This window comes from Mastacembelus armatus, chromosome 14 (assembly GCF_900324485.2).
Source record: "Mastacembelus armatus chromosome 14, fMasArm1.2, whole genome shotgun sequence".
Taxonomy (NCBI): Eukaryota; Metazoa; Chordata; class Actinopteri; order Synbranchiformes; family Mastacembelidae; genus Mastacembelus; species Mastacembelus armatus.
The window spans coordinates 21,657,749-21,676,488 of NC_046646.1; the positions used below are offsets into that span (position 1 = coordinate 21,657,749).

The following is an 18,740-nucleotide window of genomic DNA, read 5'->3' on the forward strand; positions in this document are numbered from 1 at the left end:
CCATCTGTTTACTTTCTCTCGCCTCCACCTCTTTTTCACAAACCTTTCATTCCTGTGTGTGGGTCCATTACTTTAAAGGCTCCCCAGTCCCCAGTGTTGATCTGTCTCTGCTGTCTCCCACCGCTTTACTCAGTTTACCAGTGCACGCGCACACACACACACACACACACACACACACACACACACACACCAGAAACTGTGTATATTTTAAGGTGTTTATAAAATCTAACACAGTCTGAAAACTACAAACCCTCAGACTACACATAAAACCTGTGTGATGCTGAGTTTTGGTATGAAATGCTTGACTCTAAATTTTTGCCTGAAAAACAAATTCATTAAGCTGTATGTAAACAAAAGCAGTAGGGTGGAAGTAGGGGTTCGACCACACCAAAGGCAGTATTTTTCAAATATCAATTTGGCTTGTAGGGATTTTCTGGTTTATTAGTTTCACATCAGGGTGTTGTAGCTGCCCCAGTCTTTATAGCGCTGCATTGCTAAACTGCACTTGTGTACTGAAGAGAGATGATTGTTAGGGATTTATTTTTTAACTCAGCTTTCAGATGTTTTGAGATTGATGCAGCATCTAGTTGATGCAACTTTTGTTTTTTGTATTATTATTATTATTAATGATAAATTTGCTCATTAGACTAAATTGGTTGGTTTTTAAGTGTTAGAGAGATGGACATGTTGATAATTTCAGTTTTTGCTCTGTGCAAAAACACAGAATAGAGCAGATTTCCAAAAGCAGAAAAAGTCATGGGTCCATTGCTGTTCACTGTTATGAGTTAGCCTGTGTGGCAGCATGTGTGTGCACAGTCAGCCGTGCAGTCCACCTGTCAAAAGCAGTCACCCTGTGGCCTCAGTTGCCACCGTCTTTGATCCTACTGATGCTTATATGAAGTTGGTCCCTTCATACACACTCTGTCAGCCTCTTAATGTTTTGACAGCTGGCCCTGATAGAGGACTATTTTAAGGCAGCGGATGTATTTGTGTCTCACGGCTGTCATGTGTGTAGATAAGTGGTATGCCTGCCTGTCTGGTTTGAGGGTGTCAGTTTGATGGACCATGTTTGGCATAGTCCAAGTGGCTTCTGTCTAAGTCCTGCACTAGGTGTGATTTGCATTGAGGCTGACACTCAAAACACGTCATTTTTTTGTTTTAAAGCTTTGACTTTTTCGATACTAATCACACTTTCAGCAGTCTGCTCATTAGTTTATATTGTTTGAAAAGTCAGTAAACCTCTACAACAAGGCTACCACAATATGTGATGCACCAGTCTAATCCGATGGACTGTGCCGTGCCCATTAGCAAGTTTATTAAGTAAAGCAGGCATTAGACACATTTAATCCAGATTCTTCATCAATGTCAACATAAAATTCACCATCTCTCCACCATTCATTGTCTTTTTGTCCTACAGGATCTGCACACCATCTACTGCCACCTCTACCACATGGACGTCCTCTCTCACCTTAGGGAACATCAGCTCAGGTAAGTCATTTCAGCTTTTAACCACAGTGTAAATCGGTGTTATGAGTTTAGCAGATTAATTTCAGAATAGCCTATAGGCCTGGTTTCTCCATGAATTGTTGTATGTGACACACCCTGCCCAAACAGGTTTAAGAGAATTTTTTCGCAAATGCCTTTTGCCTCAGGTTGTTTTCTCCACCCTGACTTTATCATTCACAGGACATTCATGCTGACGTGCCTTTTAGACATTCATACTGAGCGTGTTTGAAATGTTTAGCTTGAAGTCAGGAGTGTGGTATGTGGTATGTGATTTATTTGAGCAGATAACAACAGTTAACATTACCAAAAAGTACACTTACAATTAGTAAAACCTTCAATTATATTTTCCAAGTGTGTTTTTATGTATTAACTATACTAATACTTATGTACTAAACATGTACTTTTTCAATATATTCCTGGGGATAAATTAATCTTTCACCTAAAATATACTTAAAAGTATACTTTTAACTAAATACATAAAGAGTGAAATAATAATCACATGTAAAATAAAAGGAACATAATACATCAGAAGGAACTCAAACAATAATAATGGTCAAATACAGTTTCTATCCTTGGGCCTATGTGAAATCTCAGTTGTCCAACCCCCCAAAAAACACCCTAGTATACTGAATATACTCTAAGTGAACTTAAAGGTAGTAGTTACACCTTTGACAAATCGATAGGATGTGACTAAAAGAACAGTCACGAGTCATATCGCAAGTCCAGGGTTGTAGCAAATGATTTGTTCTAAACTATTGTACCTCAAACTACAAGACAAATAAGTCTGGAATACTTAACTGTACTTGAGATTATGTGTATGGACCAAATAAACTTAAATGTTTCTGTATGCTTGTCAGTATAAGCCAAGTACGGTGTACTTGATTACAGTTTTCTTTAGCATATCTCTAAGTACATGAAAATGTATAATAAAATGTAGGGGGGTTTGAGCCCTCTTCCTAGCAGACAAATGTGTGAGATTATAATCACACAGAGATAGGTATAGATGTCTGATTAATATTTTCTCATGTATGATAAATGAATCATAAAATGAACTGGAAATATACTAATATGCTTCCAAGCCCCTGTCCAGTTATCCAGATCTGGAATTGGTGCGTTTGTTTGCAATCCCTGGTTCTCCTTTAGTTTAGATGAACTGACCAAATGCAGAGACAGCAAAACTGCTCAGACCAGCGAAGATGAAATCTTGGTTGGGCTGCAGCAAGAAATTGAGTCGTGGGTCACCTTAACTCTCTGACAGACAGTATCTGAGCTGCCAGACAGTAATGATGGTCTCTAAAATAGGAAAGCTTTTTGCTTCAGAGAAATAGTTTAGGGTGGACATGTGATGGCTTGTCAGAGGTAGAGATGTTTTTGCATCCAAAGTGTTAACACTGTCTCTCTCTCTCCTCTCTCCTCTCTCTCTCTGTCTCTCTCTCTCTCTCTTTCTTTCTCTCTCAGGTCAATGTGTACCTCAGCCAGGTATGAGAGACATGAGGCTAACCACGTCCTGTTCTAGTAAGTACATGCTCTCACACTGAGCAGGTTTCTGCTGCACCTGTTCTCTCGTTTCATTCAAAACCCTGCAAAGCATGTTTTATTCAAATAGGAGTTGCTTTTCTGGATTTTTATTCCCAGTGTTTAATCAGTTGATTTTACAACGTTTGCATTGTTTCACAGCTACCCTCATTTGTAATCAGAGTTAACATTAACACAGGGTTTCTGCACACAACAGCAGCAGCAGTCCATTTGAAAAGGCTCCAGCTGCAGACCTCTCTGCCTGGAGGGCCCCCAGGCCTGTGAGCCAATGGGAAGAGTCTGCTCTGACATAAAGTTTACAAGCCAATAAGCTGCTGATTTCATGGTTAATTTTGCTAAAATAAAGCAATAGCACTTTATGCCTGTGATTAGATGAAAGAAAACTAAGCTAAAAGAAGTGACCACCTCTTCTCAAAGGCTTGGAGACCAGATGTCAGGTCTGTGGTTAGTCCTTCTTAGTCAGTTTGGATCACTGTACTAGAGCTAATGTGTTGATCTGTGGTACATCAGCTAAGTTGTTGAATGAACAGCATGCATTCTGTTACATTACTACAGCATTACATTCATTTGACAACCCACATTGGAGGCCTATATCACACAGGAATGAGCTATATCAGGTTTAATTAATACAATCAATTAATTGTTGGTGTTACGATTATTTCAAGCGACTCCTCTTTATTGTACATTTTTAGCATTTACATTTTTTTGGAATTCAGAATTCAGCAAAGCAAAATGTGGACTGAGGCTGATGTTAAATCATTCACATTAACTTCTGTTTTCTTCTAAACCTAAACTTCTATTTAAAACTTTATTTTGTGCTTTGGTTCTTTTAGCATGTGATACTTTTTTTTTTTCTGCAACTTGATGAGAACACTGATCTTGAGCTGATGGTAATGACGACAAATCCACCGATAGACCGTCTGCCGTCCTTTCCTGCTGTCTTTCATAGGGTGGGAATAAATGGGCACTGAGATGGACGAAGCAAATGCTTAAAAGAAGTCATTTACTGTAGCATCGTGTGCAATACAGTGTGGGTTTATAGGAAAACTAGTCAAGAAGAAGGAAGAGCAGAAGGAGAGAAGAGATAGCAGGGAGTGCTGAGTAGATGAAAAGATGATGGGAAGTGAGGAAGTGGTGCCAAATGAGAGATGTTAGGAGGTGTATTAAAAGAGGAGAGGACTGCAGAGGAGGACAGACAAGAGGCCAATATCAATAAGGAAAGGAGGAATGGAGGGAGGCAAGGCAAGGCAGTAACGTGAGGGGAGTAATGAGGAATTTGAAACAAAGTAGGAGTGAGATCAGGGCGGCTCACATGTGGAGGAAGCGTGAGAGATTGAGGGAGGACAGAGACTGATGAATGGATGACAAAAAAGCTTTACATGTGTATTATCTTGCTCACTAAAATCACGTTAGATTCTCAGTGGTTTAATTTGCCATCCACTAAACAAACACACACACACACACACACACACACACACCCACACCATCTCCTCATGCAGGTAAAAGCAGGTACTTAATCATGCTGGCCTCACTTACACCCAACATGCAGAAACACAGTTTTCTATATTTTTTCTTTTCTTTATTTTTATAAAAACTGCAAATACAGATGCAACGTATCATCTTGTGTAGTGTCTTTAATACAATATTTATGATACAGTCTGATTTGAATAGATGAAGTGAAGGTTGCACTAAAATCTGATTTGAAACACAAAGCCCCAAACCAATTATGGAAATGGTTTGGGGCTTTGTGTTGTGATCAGAATACTGTAAACATAGTTTGTATGTGACTCAATGATGATGGATGATTATGCAAAGAGATGGTGAGTGACGCAGATGCAAAGAGATGGTGAGTGACGCAGACTTTAAGAAAACACATCCATGTATGTGTAATGGAAGTTTTCTATCTCTGAGAGAGTACATGGATGGTGATGTTTCATTAAATCTTACGGATTTTTCTTTTTCAATAATCAGTTGATTGCTATTGAGATTTCCTTGTGTTTAGTTTATTAACATAATAAGTTGTTGTGTTGTTCTTGTGCATGATGAGTATATCATTCATTCACAGTGTGGATTAAGTTGAAAAGGCTGGTGTTCTGGGTAAAAAGATAAAAGATGGACATGAAGTTGAAAATGGATTGTCACAGAGCCCATGCATTGGACTTTTTAGATAAAAGAATCCCCTGTTGCGGATCATGTGAACAACAGCCCAGGTTACGTGCCTGTTTCAGCTCTGTTTTGTCTGCAGTCCTTTTAGCATAGTTGATGTTAATGGATTCTCTTCACCTTGCAGTGATTGCACATTATATCATGGCTCTGTAGTGCTTGGCGTCCTATGAATGTGCTTTTGCTAATGGAAAATGCAGCACTTGGGGATTTAAAGCTCAGATATACACTTCACATTTTCCTTCAGAGGTCTCACACTATTCATGTAAGAATGTTTGATATAGAGCAGAACATGTAACAGGGACATATTTGCAGCCAATGGAGGCTTTTGTATGTACGGACAGGACTTAAAACAGCAACTCAAGGAACCTGGTAACCCAAAGTAATTGGAAAAAAAATACCCACCTAAAACCATAAAAATTCATTAATTTCTACTTATGAAATACAATAAAAGTAGAAAAAGGATCATCTTGAGAGTTGACACCAGTGTTTTTCTCTCTGTTCCAGCCCAGACAGCATCGCTACCTGCTGGTACATCCTGCTCTCTGGATCAGTCTTTGTGAAGGAGCACATGTACCTGGCAAGGTGCTGGTATGTAACAGTCACCAACACACACACACACACACACACACACATACACACACACACAAAGAACAACATCATGATGAGGTGAGACAGGAGGTGTCATATGCAGAGAGAGGACGTGGGATTTGATTACGCTTGAAGCTACACTATCTTGTCATCTTGTCAGAGGAGAGTGAATGTGTCTGTGTGTGTTTCTGTCTGTGTGTTCATCTATAACACAGTAAGGGAGATGGCATTTCACAGAAGAACACTATATAAAAAGGCAGGTTTCACTGGCATGTCAGGCAATCTTCAGTGTGTGTGTGTGTGTGTGTGTGTGTGTGTGTGTGTGTGTGTGTGTGTGTGTGTAGAGACGGTATATGACACTACACTACATAGAAGAGAGATTTGAGTAGTTCCTAATTAATTTTCTGCAGCTCAACAGCAGCTCTGGCCTGTTGTTGTTGTTGTTGTCTGGCATGTGTATGGTGACAGCAAGACTCCATCTCCTCTTTTTGAAGGATCATGTTTATTTTATTGCAGGTGCATGAGTTGAGAGTTATTCAAACTTCATAATCATTAGAAAATCGACTACAATGCAGGGTTCGGTTTCAGAACTGTCAGAAATAGTGTTTACCAATATTGGTGTTTAAAGAAACACTTGGCAGTCAAAAATCTATCTTCGATTTCTGGGGGGAGGTTTATCAGTAATGTGCTGTGATCTAAGAAACCATAAGAAAATATCAGGCCCATATCCTGCTGATACAGACCAGCGTGAACGCCAAAAACAGCTCATAAAATACCTTAAACCGAGACCTTGCACCTGTTTAAACACTTCATTTACAATAGGGAAAGCTGTGGCATAAATTGCTCGAGGTCGGCAGTCAGCACTAGTGTTTACCTTCCCTCTGTTGTTGTAGTGGAACTGAAACAGAATCATGGTAGGCAATAAACGGAAATGAGGGGGGCAGGTACCTTCTGCAGTTATGTCTAAATCAAAAAAATTATGACCTTGCAGCTGAGAGTTTCCTTACTACAGGAGGTTAGCAGAAATAAAAATGAAGTATGGTCTCAAACGTCGTACATTTCCAGGGTTCCTGCCAGTCATGGATGTTCTGTAAAAGGAAACAGCTTTCAGTGAGTTGTATCCCGCTTTAATATTCCTTGGGGATGTCAGTGAAAGCCATGGAAAATCATGGGCTACTTTACAGGAATACTTCACAAATATTCTACATTTTTCACTTGTTTTGACTTGTTTCACAAGTTCTTTGCATTGGGATGATTTTTAATAGGTTTTCTTTTTCAGCAGCAACGATTGAAATCACTGTTAACTCCCACTAAACATAAAAGAAAAGAATAGCTTGATTTGGGCGACAGAAGAAAACCTTCAGACAGTTGATGCTTGTTATAATAACGAGGGTTAACCATATAATATAAACATCACATCATTGATTTCTGTGATTGGATAATAAAAGCACCAAAGGTAACGGAATAAAGCGGTGAATATAAACCATATGTTCATCGCTTAGTTATCTGGTCTGTCAAATTGAAAATGCCCATCGCAATTTCACACAACACCGGATACATTCAAAGGTTTTTTCATATTAACACGTGAAGACATAAAGATGTGACGTTTACAGTCACATAAGACGCAGGAAAGAATGAAATCTCTACCCTTGATGTAACAATTGGTGCAGTTGCTTGTATTGACGACTGATACTTTTCAGCCTTCACACTGAAGGAACAGATGTATGTGTGATGTTAAAGTAGTTTATCCAGCAACAGCAGCACAAAGCACCAACTGACCAACTGTTGCAGAACAATAGTTGGCCAAGTATCAATAACCTCAGGGCAGCCAGGGCTGTGTGTGTGTGTGTGTGTGTGTGTGTGTGTGTGTGTGTGTGTGTGTGTGTGTGTGTGTGTGTGTGTGTGTGTGTGTGTGTGTGTGTGTGTGTGTGTGTGTGTGTGTGTGTGTGTGTGTGTGTGTGTGTGTGTGTGTGTTCATTCCAGCGTGGGTCAGTTGATAACAGAGTTAATGATGGGGTGGGGGAAGATTGGTGCCCTGCAAAGGACTGGAGGGTCTGTGTCAGTGTTTTGGAGTACTAGTAACAGCAGGGGGGGCTTGGAAAGGGGCACATGGGGAGCTAATGGGGGAGTATTGTGCATACGTGTGTGTGTGGAATGCGGAACCCCTGGCAGAACAGTGGCTGGCCATGTGTTCCTGAGCAGCTTGCCCGCCTCGAGCCCAAAAGCACATCCAGGCAGGAAATGAGCAGGCTACACACACACACACACGGACATTCTCACACACACCTCCCTGGAGCCAGCGGACAGACAGACAGACCGAACAGAACAGACGAGAGTAGAGCAGGAGGGAGCACACACACTCCTCCCTAGTTAAAGGCAAACTGCACTGCACTGACACATACCTACTTCTCCTTTTTGAGGAAACTTTTTACTCATTCACAGTCTCAGGAGTATAATAAAATAAACTTGGATCTAAACCTGGTTTACTGGAATATTGTACTTTCCACCCTCTTCATTGTGGATAATATGCTGGATATCATCTCATTTACAACGAATCCACAGAATCGGACTCCCAGAATTCCTTTTCCTGGTATGTGATCTGAATGTTTTGCTGTCTTTTTCATGCTTGTTTGCTTTTCTTAGTTCAGGGACAGTTGCTGTAAACTGCCAGTGATTACAGGCCAATTCAGTGGACATTTTTCAAAACTCCCTCTCTCTTTCAATGCGCATTCTTCATCCCAGCGTGCTCCATTTCCTGCCTGCCGACGTTTAGCCAACTGGGTAGCCAGGAATTCCCCGCGGCTCTGTGGCCCCACAGCTTTGAAAAACACTCTGCTGACTGCTGTTTGTTGTTGTTTATCTATAGAGATTACCTCAAAGAAAAGCTGATCTCTAACATTCCCCCCAAAAAAACAAGTCTGGAGGGACTCGAGTCAAAATGTTTGTCCTGGTGAGATGCAACTACAGTAATATTGTTATTAAGTTATTAATTACATGTAATTAATTAATGCTAGACCAAATTGTGTGTGTGTGTATATGTATATGTGTATATATATATATATATATATATATATATATATATATATATTGCAGGAAGTAATGTATATTTTACTGTTTAAAACTCCAGCAAAACATTAATACTACTGCTCTCGTGTCATGTGACTCTAGAGATTTTCTGGGAGCTCATTGTGCTACAAGAAAGTAAAAAATACTGCAAGATAATTTGCAATGAATGTAAGTTCAATCAAGTGTGAACATTTATCTCTCAGTAAAATATTATATTATATTTTAACTCTGGACTGTAGCAGCTGGTGTTCTCTTTTGCTCTGATATACCGAGGTTTAAAATGGGCCCATAACTGATCCCACTGTTGTTTTGCAAATGAATCGGAATGACCCAATACATCATCTATTGTCTCAGTCTGTCTGGCAGTTTTTTTTGTTTCTGTGTGTGCTGGTGGTCTGTCTGTAATGTTGACTGCTGGCCAGCTCTCTAGCCTTTACTCTCCAGTGTGTGTGTGTGTGTGTGTGTGTGTGTGTGTGTGTGTGTGTGTGTGTGTGTGTGTGTGTGTGTGTGTGTGTGTGTGTGTGTGTGTGTGTGTGTGTGTGTGTGTGTGTGTGTGTGTGTGTGTGTGTGTGTGTGTGTGTGTGTGTGTGTGTGAGAGAGTCAGAGTGGTCAGTGTTGGCCAACCAGATCTAAAACTGAGAGGAAGAGCACCAAGAGAAATCAGAATAATGTGTCTGTATGTGTGAGACTGTGGTCTGTGGGTTTCTGTCTCCACTGCTGCTCATCGTCGGTGCCAAACAGGTCTGGACCTCTGTGTGGGTTTCATTTTTGACCCAAACTTCAAAGTCTTAAACTTGGTATTAACTCAAATTACACTCTCAAAGGTTGTCCACACTGTGCAGCGTCACACAGCTCGTCAGTTTGGAAGCAAAGCTCTTACTGTTACCAAAAACAAATCTCTCTAGAAGTGCAAAGATTAAAGCAAACGTGCAGTTTGTTTGCGGGATGTTTTGTAGGCTGTGGCTGGATTCAGATCACTTTAAGCTCTGCGTTGGAAGCGCAGGCTCCTCGTTTGTTCTTGACTTCGTAATTGTCTGAATGGAGAATGTAGTAACTACAGCTAGAATAACTTTCAAAAGTTCTAAAAGCCTGACTTTTATTTTAGTATTATGTTTCTTATGCTTATATTCTTATGTGAGTATTAAAAACCTTTAGCATCTGACAAACCTTCAGATTCATGGATTTGTTACTCAAACTGGGTTTCCTGCATTGTATTTCTTTTTTCTCTGAAGTACCTGCAGCACCACATTCCCCACCAAACACATGCCTGCTGCTTACACTAGTTTAACCACAAGCTTGTTGGTGATAGCATCAGATCCACAAAACACAAAGGCTATGCAGAAGATGTCTATCAGATATATCTTTGTCAGTGTCCTTTAGCAAAACAGTTAAAGGTCAAAACTTGCTGCTCCATTGCAGTCTGTTAAAATACATGTATGTGATTTTCTAATCTATGAGTCGAATCCCGAAAACCTCTACATGCCGTAACATGCAAACCCAGACTTAAACAACACGTCTTGCATTGCAAATCCAAAGCCTATTTGTAATGGACTGCATTCTCATGGTAGACGTCAGCCTTTATTAATATCATTGTTTTATAGTTTTCATCACAAAAGCGTTGGTTTCTCCAGCCTTTCAAGGCATCTCAGGGTGTGTGTGTGTGTGTGTGGCCTTAGTTTCTGTGCCGGCTGTCACGGTTTATTGCCCAGGGCAGTGCAGCTGTCACTGGACTGGGCTAAACCTGTTCTCCCCTCTGCCAGCGACTTGTTTCAGCAGGAAAAGAGGGGAGAGAAATCATCACCTGCTGAAATCCAGCACAGGCAAATCTTCAGTGCTGTGAGAAGAGCTTGCCCTTCCTGCAAAGATATATTATTTCATGTGACAGGGTGAACTCACTGCACACCAGAAGATTATCTTTATTACTGTATGAGATATGTGTTTTTGATTTCATGCAGAGAGAGAGAGAGAGAGGGAGAGTACTTACTGAAGATCTGACGTGCAGTAAAAGCTTAGCTACAACAGTGATTTTTGTCCTGACATCTAGCAGCTTTATATACTTGTAGAATAAACACTCTACACTAACCATAGTCTGTACATCTGTCAGCATGTTTGGTTCATGACTTCATGGAACTCGAAACCCACTTTTATTTTGTCAACCCAAAGTTTTGGCCATGGCTTGGTTTTAGAGGTTTGTCTTATTTCCTCTGTGAGACACAGATTCAGACCAGCTGACAGCACAGGGGTATCAGATCTCGGTTCAGTCAGGGCCACAGCATTAGTTGGTGGGTACACACGATTACGCACATGCAAACTCAATTACTCAATAATTGTTGACTCAAGCTTGTTGATTGTTCTACTTTTGTGGAAATATAGTAGGTCAGTGAAGCTGGAAACGCTGAAAGGCTGCTCTGAGGTGTGTTTTAGTTATTTTGTCTAACCAGAACCACAAACACACACATTACATCCAGTAGGTATGCAAGTCTGCAAATTCTACCTACTGCTCCTTTATTATTAGCAGACTGTGTTTTTCCTTTGTTTGCCTCACACATCTCGTCTCACTACCCTGCAGAGACACACACACAGTGAGGAGACAGGCTTGGCAGGCTTTGTGTGGCGCTGACAGGGACCATGCGTCTCGCCTCAGTGGAGTGTGGAGAGATCTGTCAGACTCAGGCTGACCTCCAGGCTAAGGGCTCTGAGGGAACTCTGAGCCCAGCACACTGTGCTCCTGCCTGAGAACTCTTAGACCCACGCCTTGGTGTTCATGTTCTTGCAGAAGCGATACATATATATATATATATATATATATTTCTTCACAAGGTTTTGAGATAACGTTGTACAGTATAAGTTTAGTTTTGTTATTATTTTGAACAAAGTGGTTTAGAATATTAAAATATATTTATATATCCAGATAAAGAAAGATCACACAATCCCTGGGGTGTTAAACAGTTTGAGGAATTTGGTGGACCAGGTGCTTTATCATCTTCCTAACTGACATGTCACTGACAGATGACAGTAAACCCCTCGCTGCCTTTTCTGACCTCAGCATCAGATAAATTTATTCAGTTACTTTGGGCCAACTGTCTACAATAAGAAAAGTCTACAAGAAACACTATAGTTGTAGGTTTTGTCGAGTGGTAGCTTTCTTCAGCGCCAACATCCGAGACTTGTGCTCCTCTCTTAAAAAGAAATCAGTCATGCACCAAATCTTTGGTTTCACAGGAGTTTCCTTTTGCCAAATGACATGTCGGCCAAAAGAAAATAGCCTATCCAATTCAGAGATGTTTAAAAAATACTTTTTCTATCATCATAACACATCATGAAGACAGACTTTCATCTGAACCCTAAATCAAGAGGCTGACATTGTTATAGTAGCGTCTGCGCTGGTGTGAACCTGTGATTAAGGATGTGATAAAAGTTTGATTCAGACAGAGGAAGGGCCAAAAGTTAAAAGAGAAAGAAAGATGAGATGAAAGGGAATGGAGAATGAGATGAGATGAGAAGCAGAAAATAAAGTCCAAAAGGAAAAGAAGTAAAGTGGACACGACATTGGAAAGGATGTCACAGAAGAACAATAGGGAAAAGAAGATACATGCATGAAAGTGGATAGAGTGGGAGACAGAGAGGTTAATATGGTTCAGTGAGAAAAGAACAGGGTAACATTAAGAGCATGAAGGGAAGAAAATATTTAGAAATGGCATCTAATGGAAAAGGGAAAAGAAGTGAAAGGATGGGGAGGGAAAGACAGAAATATCAGACGCGAATAAGGGAGGAGAGAAAAGAGTGAACAGAAGGCTTCACGCCAGAGGGAAGGAGGGCAGGACCCTGGGAGAGACGGTGTGAAAACATAATCAGAGAGGAGATGAGAGAGTGAAAGTTGGCTCTCTCCCAGTTCAGCACGTTTCCATAATTAAAACCAGCCGCTCCTCCAGTCCTTAAACAATGCTGAGTCGCCACTTTCAGCATGCCACTGGGAGTGAGGCATGTTCACACCCCTGTCTGTTATTAGGGATCACTGCACACTGTCTGTTCAGACGGGGTATCTCCCACACACTCACACAGAGACATGCATAATTACTGCATGCATTAACACAGACAGTCAAAGGTGTTTTCAGAAACATCTTAAATCACATTTCATTTATGGTATTGGTATTTAAGGTGTGATGTGCATATGGTCATTTGCATCTTTACAGTGTCCTGAGTCATGAGGGTTTAGCTTTCAAAATGTCTGAGGGTTTATCAGAAACTATTCTGATCATAGATGAAGTAATAGTCTACATTCAGGTCCTTGTTCCAACATCTGAAATGTCAGAATTGGCTGTTTTTCTCCGGTAAACTGGATAATTTAAGGTTTTAGACAGTTTCTTGGACAAAACCAGCTGTCTGAAGACATCACCTTAGCCTTTTGAAATTGTAACCAATATTTTCTCACAAATAAATGATAGATTCATAGATTCATGTCATGGACACAAACACACTGTAGGAGTTTGGAAAAAATAATGTTCAAGTCAAACCCATTTTGTGTTGTGACGTTACAATTTAGGAAAGTAATCATAATGCATTGTTATGAATCGGCTCCTCAGAATCTAGTTTGAATTCTAGCAAAAAAGTTTTACCTCTGCATAGCACAACTGGGACTTTAAGGAGGAGGAGGCTCATGGGAAAACAGTTCTTCTGTCACCAAACCCATTCTCAGCCTGACCTGAGAATCTCTGTGTGATTCAAAAAGACCAGACTGACCCATGTGGTCTCACCACAGCATCAGCTGCTCTGCTCCTGCTTATCAGAGGACCCAGCTGAACCTGCGAGGCCCAGAAACAAAGACTCACATTGTCTGAAAACTATATACTGGGTTTATTAACAGTGCTTTGACCGGTCTGAAATGGTCCCTGCAAATAAGGCAACTTAGCATTCAAGAGTCCAGTGTGTATGTAACGAAGTACCATCAACTTTTATTAATAGATTCATTAATGAAAATAACAATATTTTGATTATATCAAATTCACCAATACAAGGCCTGTTCTGTTATCATGTAATGTTTTTGCATGTGTGTGCCCTTTTGTAATTTGGTCAGTTGTATTCAATGAATGTCAACACCAGTAACCTGCTAACAGGAGACTGGGGGAATAAGAATAAAGAATAAAGTGTCTTTCTAAGAATTTTCGTCTGTCAAACGCAAATTATTTTTAGTCTGTGGGCAGTGGCTGGTGTTGAGGTGTCAGCCACAAAGCCTTATTGATCTACAGTCTCATATTTATTCTGTGTATATGCTGCCTGCTCAGTTTTTAGTTCTATTTTTTTGTTGTTTTGATGTTAATATTAGTTTAAGGGAAACAGATAATTACTGGATGCTCATATAGTTTGAGGACTTACACAGTATAAATGATACCATTTTACATTTAATCTTTGAGCATCTCTCTGATTTGGGTATTTGCTGTGATTCAGTAGTGTAAATGCAGGTTTTCATCTGTGGATGTTGTGTCCACTGTCAGTGTGTGGGATTGTCTTATCTTAGGTTTTGTTTCTGTTTTAACACCTATTTTGTGTGCTGTCTCTGCAGTTTTGGCAAGCAGCTGGGGGGCAGACGAGGCTGTGAATGCATCACTTTGGAGCCGTCAGAAATGATTGTGGTGCGTAAAGACACTACCCCCCCCCCTCTCTCTGTCTGTCTCTCTCCCAATCACATCCCCTTTTTATCCTCCCACCTCTCCCATCTCTGCCCTTTGATTTTATTCCTGTTTTTTGTCCGGCTTTATTTGATGTCTGTGGCACTTTCCCCCCCTAGACTCTTCTGTTGTTCATCATTTTTCTGGCTTTCTTTCATCTCTCTCGTCTCTTCAAGCGCTGGTCTCCTCTCTCTGTCTGTGTAAACACTGTATCTCTGTCCTTAGATTCAGATTAAAATATGCTTCACTGGTAGGCTGTGAATTTGTTTCCTTTTCCAATTAAAAAATTATCTATTGTGACATTATTTAAGCCCAAGGAACTTAATCTACTCGTGGTTTCTGCACTTATGACATGACGCTTGAAGGGGTGCGTTGCGTTTTGTCAAGAACCCTTTGTGTTAGACATAGCATCATGATGTCATGCCTGAAACTTTCCAAGTGTGGTTTCCTTCAAATACATTGACCACCAGCACAAACTGGATAATTTGTAATTCCTAGTGTGTTAAACTTTGGAGAATCAGTCAGTCATCATGCTTGTCAGGCCATATTTCATGTATAAACGTACTGTATTTCTGTCTGTTTCCACAAGGCTGCAGTGCTAACAAGGTCTCTGTGTCCTGCACACTTTCCTTTCAGCCCCGTCCTGAGTCTCTTGAGGGACTAGAGCGTATAGATGGAATTAGACAAGTTAAACATTAAAGTTTTACAAAGAAATAACAGGTAACACTAGTTCCACTGATGCTTTAACCAGCTAAACAGTAACCAACCTTGAATGTTATCCTTGACCCGCAACAATCAAGTCAAAAGAATTTCAGATGTTACAGAAAGTCCTCTAAAAGTCTTGAGAGTTGAAAGACCCTCATCCAGATTTCTGTTGCTTGATCGAGCAGAATTACACCGTTCCCCTGTCGTTACTGTTGAAAGGGCAGTACTGGTGAAATACTATCATCCTTAAACACAGTCATTCTGTTTACTTAAAACTGAGGCAATAATGTGCAAGATTTTTGTAAATCTGCATCAACACTCTTCATTTCTTCTGTTTGTAACACCGTAATAATTTACCTCATGTTTATTTTTAGTGCTTCAGGCAATTCCTCATGGCAAAAATCCCCCGGTCTCCAGGAAGCCAGGTTATCTTTAACAAATAATAATAGTGCACCTTACAGAGACTTACACTCTTTCTTACATCACTTAACTGTATCACTCAGTTTAGGTTGACACAGATAATAATGTCTCCATACCAATACAATTGAAATACGCATTTAAACAAACCAGATTCGTGAGAGTTTCTGAGCTTTAGCGGTGCTGGCAGACAAACTTTGGTCAGAGCCGGTGTAGCTGTGTCCCTGTTTCCAGTCTTTGTGCTAAGCTGCGTTAGCTGCCTGCTGGCCGTAGATTCAACTTAATAGACAAGAGAGTGATCTTCTCATGGAAATTTCAGCAGGAAAGCAAATAATTGGATTTCCCAAAATGCCAGGATTTTTTTTACTTTTACATCCGTGAACTAATGAATATATAAAAAAATAAAATATGAGGAACACATGCTTCTTCTTCTTACAATAATAGGCAAAGTCATACATTAGTCAGTGTGTATGGGGTTAGTTTGGGTACTGAACGATAGAAAGCAGGGGGCTGTGGATAAATGATAGTTACATGACAGAGCAGTGAATACAGTAGATAGATAGACTTTATTAATCCCAGGGGGGATTTACTGTGTTGCAGCAAAGACACAAGTTTTGCTAAAAAGAACCACAAAGTTTTAGAAAAGCAAAAGTAAATGAGTTACACTTTCCCGCTCATCGATTAAAGGCACTACTTGCGTAAGTGCCACGTCTAAAGAACCAGAGCAGATGAATTAGACTGATAACAGTGTTTTTTGTTATGTACAGTTGAGATCCCTCACACTCACTCACTCCCAGAGTCTTTCACTCCCCTCAGCCTCAGACTAGTTGGGAAGTCCTTAGTACAAGGAATTCCAGTGCTTGTTTACTGCGTGAATGAATGCCGTGCTCACATTGTAGCAGCCTTGAGGTTTGTGTTTGACCAGTCAGTAACATTCAAGGCTGCAAACTCCACCCTGATTGCTCCAGAAAACCTCAGAACTTCATTTTGCTGGATAGGTCTTGAAATCAAAAATGTTTATAATAGTGAGGGCATCTTCTAGCAGAGCACTTCCTCCTAAACTGCCCCTCTGGGTGTATACAGAGGGTATTTCTGTAGGTCTAGGGTTGTGATATATGTGGACATGAGGTTGGGTGTTGCTGAAAAAGAGCCAGCAAGCTCAATTGACTCAGTGGCCTGGGAACAAAAGCTAATATCAATTTGATTTAAAAAAAAGAGACAAGAGTTTGTTGCTGAGGGAATTAAGTTGGTTTGATTTAAACTTGCCTGGTGATGGAGGGGGAAGGATGAGAAAGAGATGCCATGGATCAGCCAATCAGAGCCTTAGCTAGGAAGTGATTTCACTATGAATTCATCTGATTAACCGCTTGTGTCAGTATGAATGCATATTCTAGATAAAATAAAATTCCACTTTTGCAAGGTGTATTATGCAGGAACATTTGCTGTCAGACGAGTGTCTCTTGGGAAAATTCTTTTGCTACATAATAATTGATGCGTGTCAGATTTACGACAGCAGCAGCTTGTTTGGAATAAATAGGAGAGGAAGTGGGTAGTACTCTGAACAGACACGCTAAAACAGCAAACAATTCAATGAAAAACACACAAAATGACACAAAAAGCTGCCAGGAACTCGAACACTAATGTGCACATACATGCACATACTGAGATAAATGTCTAAACACAAGAGCAGAAGCACTGAGACTGCAGTCTGGTCACACTGCATTGCAGCCAATCAGCTAATTAGAGCCATGGGAATAGTGAAGGGAGGGTAATCTGCTGCTGTCGTCATGAATCTGGTCACAGGATGGGCAGGAGTGACATTCGCAGACTTGACAGGGCGAGGTTGTTTTTTTTTTTTAGAGTGTGGGGTTGGAATAGAGGAGATTGAAAGTGGTAGAAAGAAGGTAATATGAAATGAATGCATACTGCAAAATGTTGTTTCCAAAAGGGAGTGATGCACACAGGCAGACAAGCCATTAGATACACAGAGAGGAATGTAAACTGACAGATGAGTTAGTCACACACATATTTAAATGGGCAGAGGAAACAGGAAATATGGTCACATTACGGCCATGACCGTCTGTCAGGAGCACAAAGGCAAGAGCTCTCAGTGGATGACAGAACTGGTGCTCATGGGTAAAATAGGAGTTATATTTAGTCAAACGGCCAGAGAGACACAGACATTGTGGGATAGAAAGATAGTGACTGTATATTGGAACAGGATGGACATGGAGGTTCAGTAAATTTCTAAATCTTGTCTCGTGTTTTACCTCCAGGCTGTAAGTCTCAGGAGGCTCATTAAACAAGGCAAGATGACATTTTTTGCTGTGAGAAAGGACACATCGATACCGATGACTTCTACAACTGTTATTTGGTATTTTGCAGCCGAACTATCCCACAAGCAGTTGTTTGAGTCTGCTACAGATAAACAACCCACAGTACGGTAGTTAACTGCGTACGCCATTACACGAGGTTGTTTCTGTGCCTCTTTCAACCCTTTGCAGCTATTGAGTCCAATTTCAGCTGTGACAGAAAATCTGAGTCCATTTTCTCTTTCAGTGAATTTTCAAGCCGTTTACTGATCGATGTGCTCGAACTGCTCTGTGATAGTTGTCAGTTGTTGGAAGTGTCACGTGTAGGAATATAAGGCAGGCAGCACAAACGTGAGGAAAAAACTCAGCTTCAGTTTCTCAGTGTCACATGTTCTGTTTTCTATGATTTCCATCTGGGTTTCAGACTGAAATTAAAAAAACTATGATGGGCAATATTTATTGTTTTTTCATGTTTTATTGACAGCTGAATAATCAAGTCAACACTGTGCAGATTTTTTTGATAAATATTTGGTCCTACAAAAGTTTACTGACTAAAAATGTTCATTGTCTGTTTTTCCTCTTTAAATCTATAAAATCAGTCTGTTCTGACTATCGGTTGTGAGTCTGCAGTAAACACGGTAGCTATATCACTTCATAACGCTTTGTGGACGATCCTGATTCTGTGTATTTAAAACCTGCGAATACACATGACCGTCCTGAGGTCTGCAGGGAAAAGCACATATTAGTACAGTATAAATAAAAAGGTTCAATTATTGTC

At 40.4% G+C, this 18,740-nt stretch overlaps 1 protein-coding gene across 2 annotated transcripts in view; it reads left to right on the top strand.

The window, feature by feature from the left end:
* Positions 1 to 18,740, top strand: part of rapgef6 (Rap guanine nucleotide exchange factor (GEF) 6) — a 117,338-nt gene that overhangs the window by 22,993 nt on the left and 75,605 nt on the right. Inside the window, exons 2-5 of one of the 2 annotated variants that reach the window (XM_026328026.2) lie at positions 1,418 to 1,488; positions 2,965 to 3,021; positions 5,713 to 5,796; positions 14,423 to 14,492. In XM_026328026.2, the coding sequence (XP_026183811.1) occupies positions 1,418 to 1,488; positions 2,965 to 3,021; positions 5,713 to 5,796; positions 14,423 to 14,492 (282 nt within the window). Of the gene's footprint in view, positions 1 to 1,417; positions 1,489 to 2,964; positions 3,022 to 5,712; positions 5,797 to 8,130; positions 8,387 to 14,422; positions 14,493 to 18,740 lie in introns of those variants that run through there. The other variant, XM_026328027.2, reaches the window with a different exon arrangement.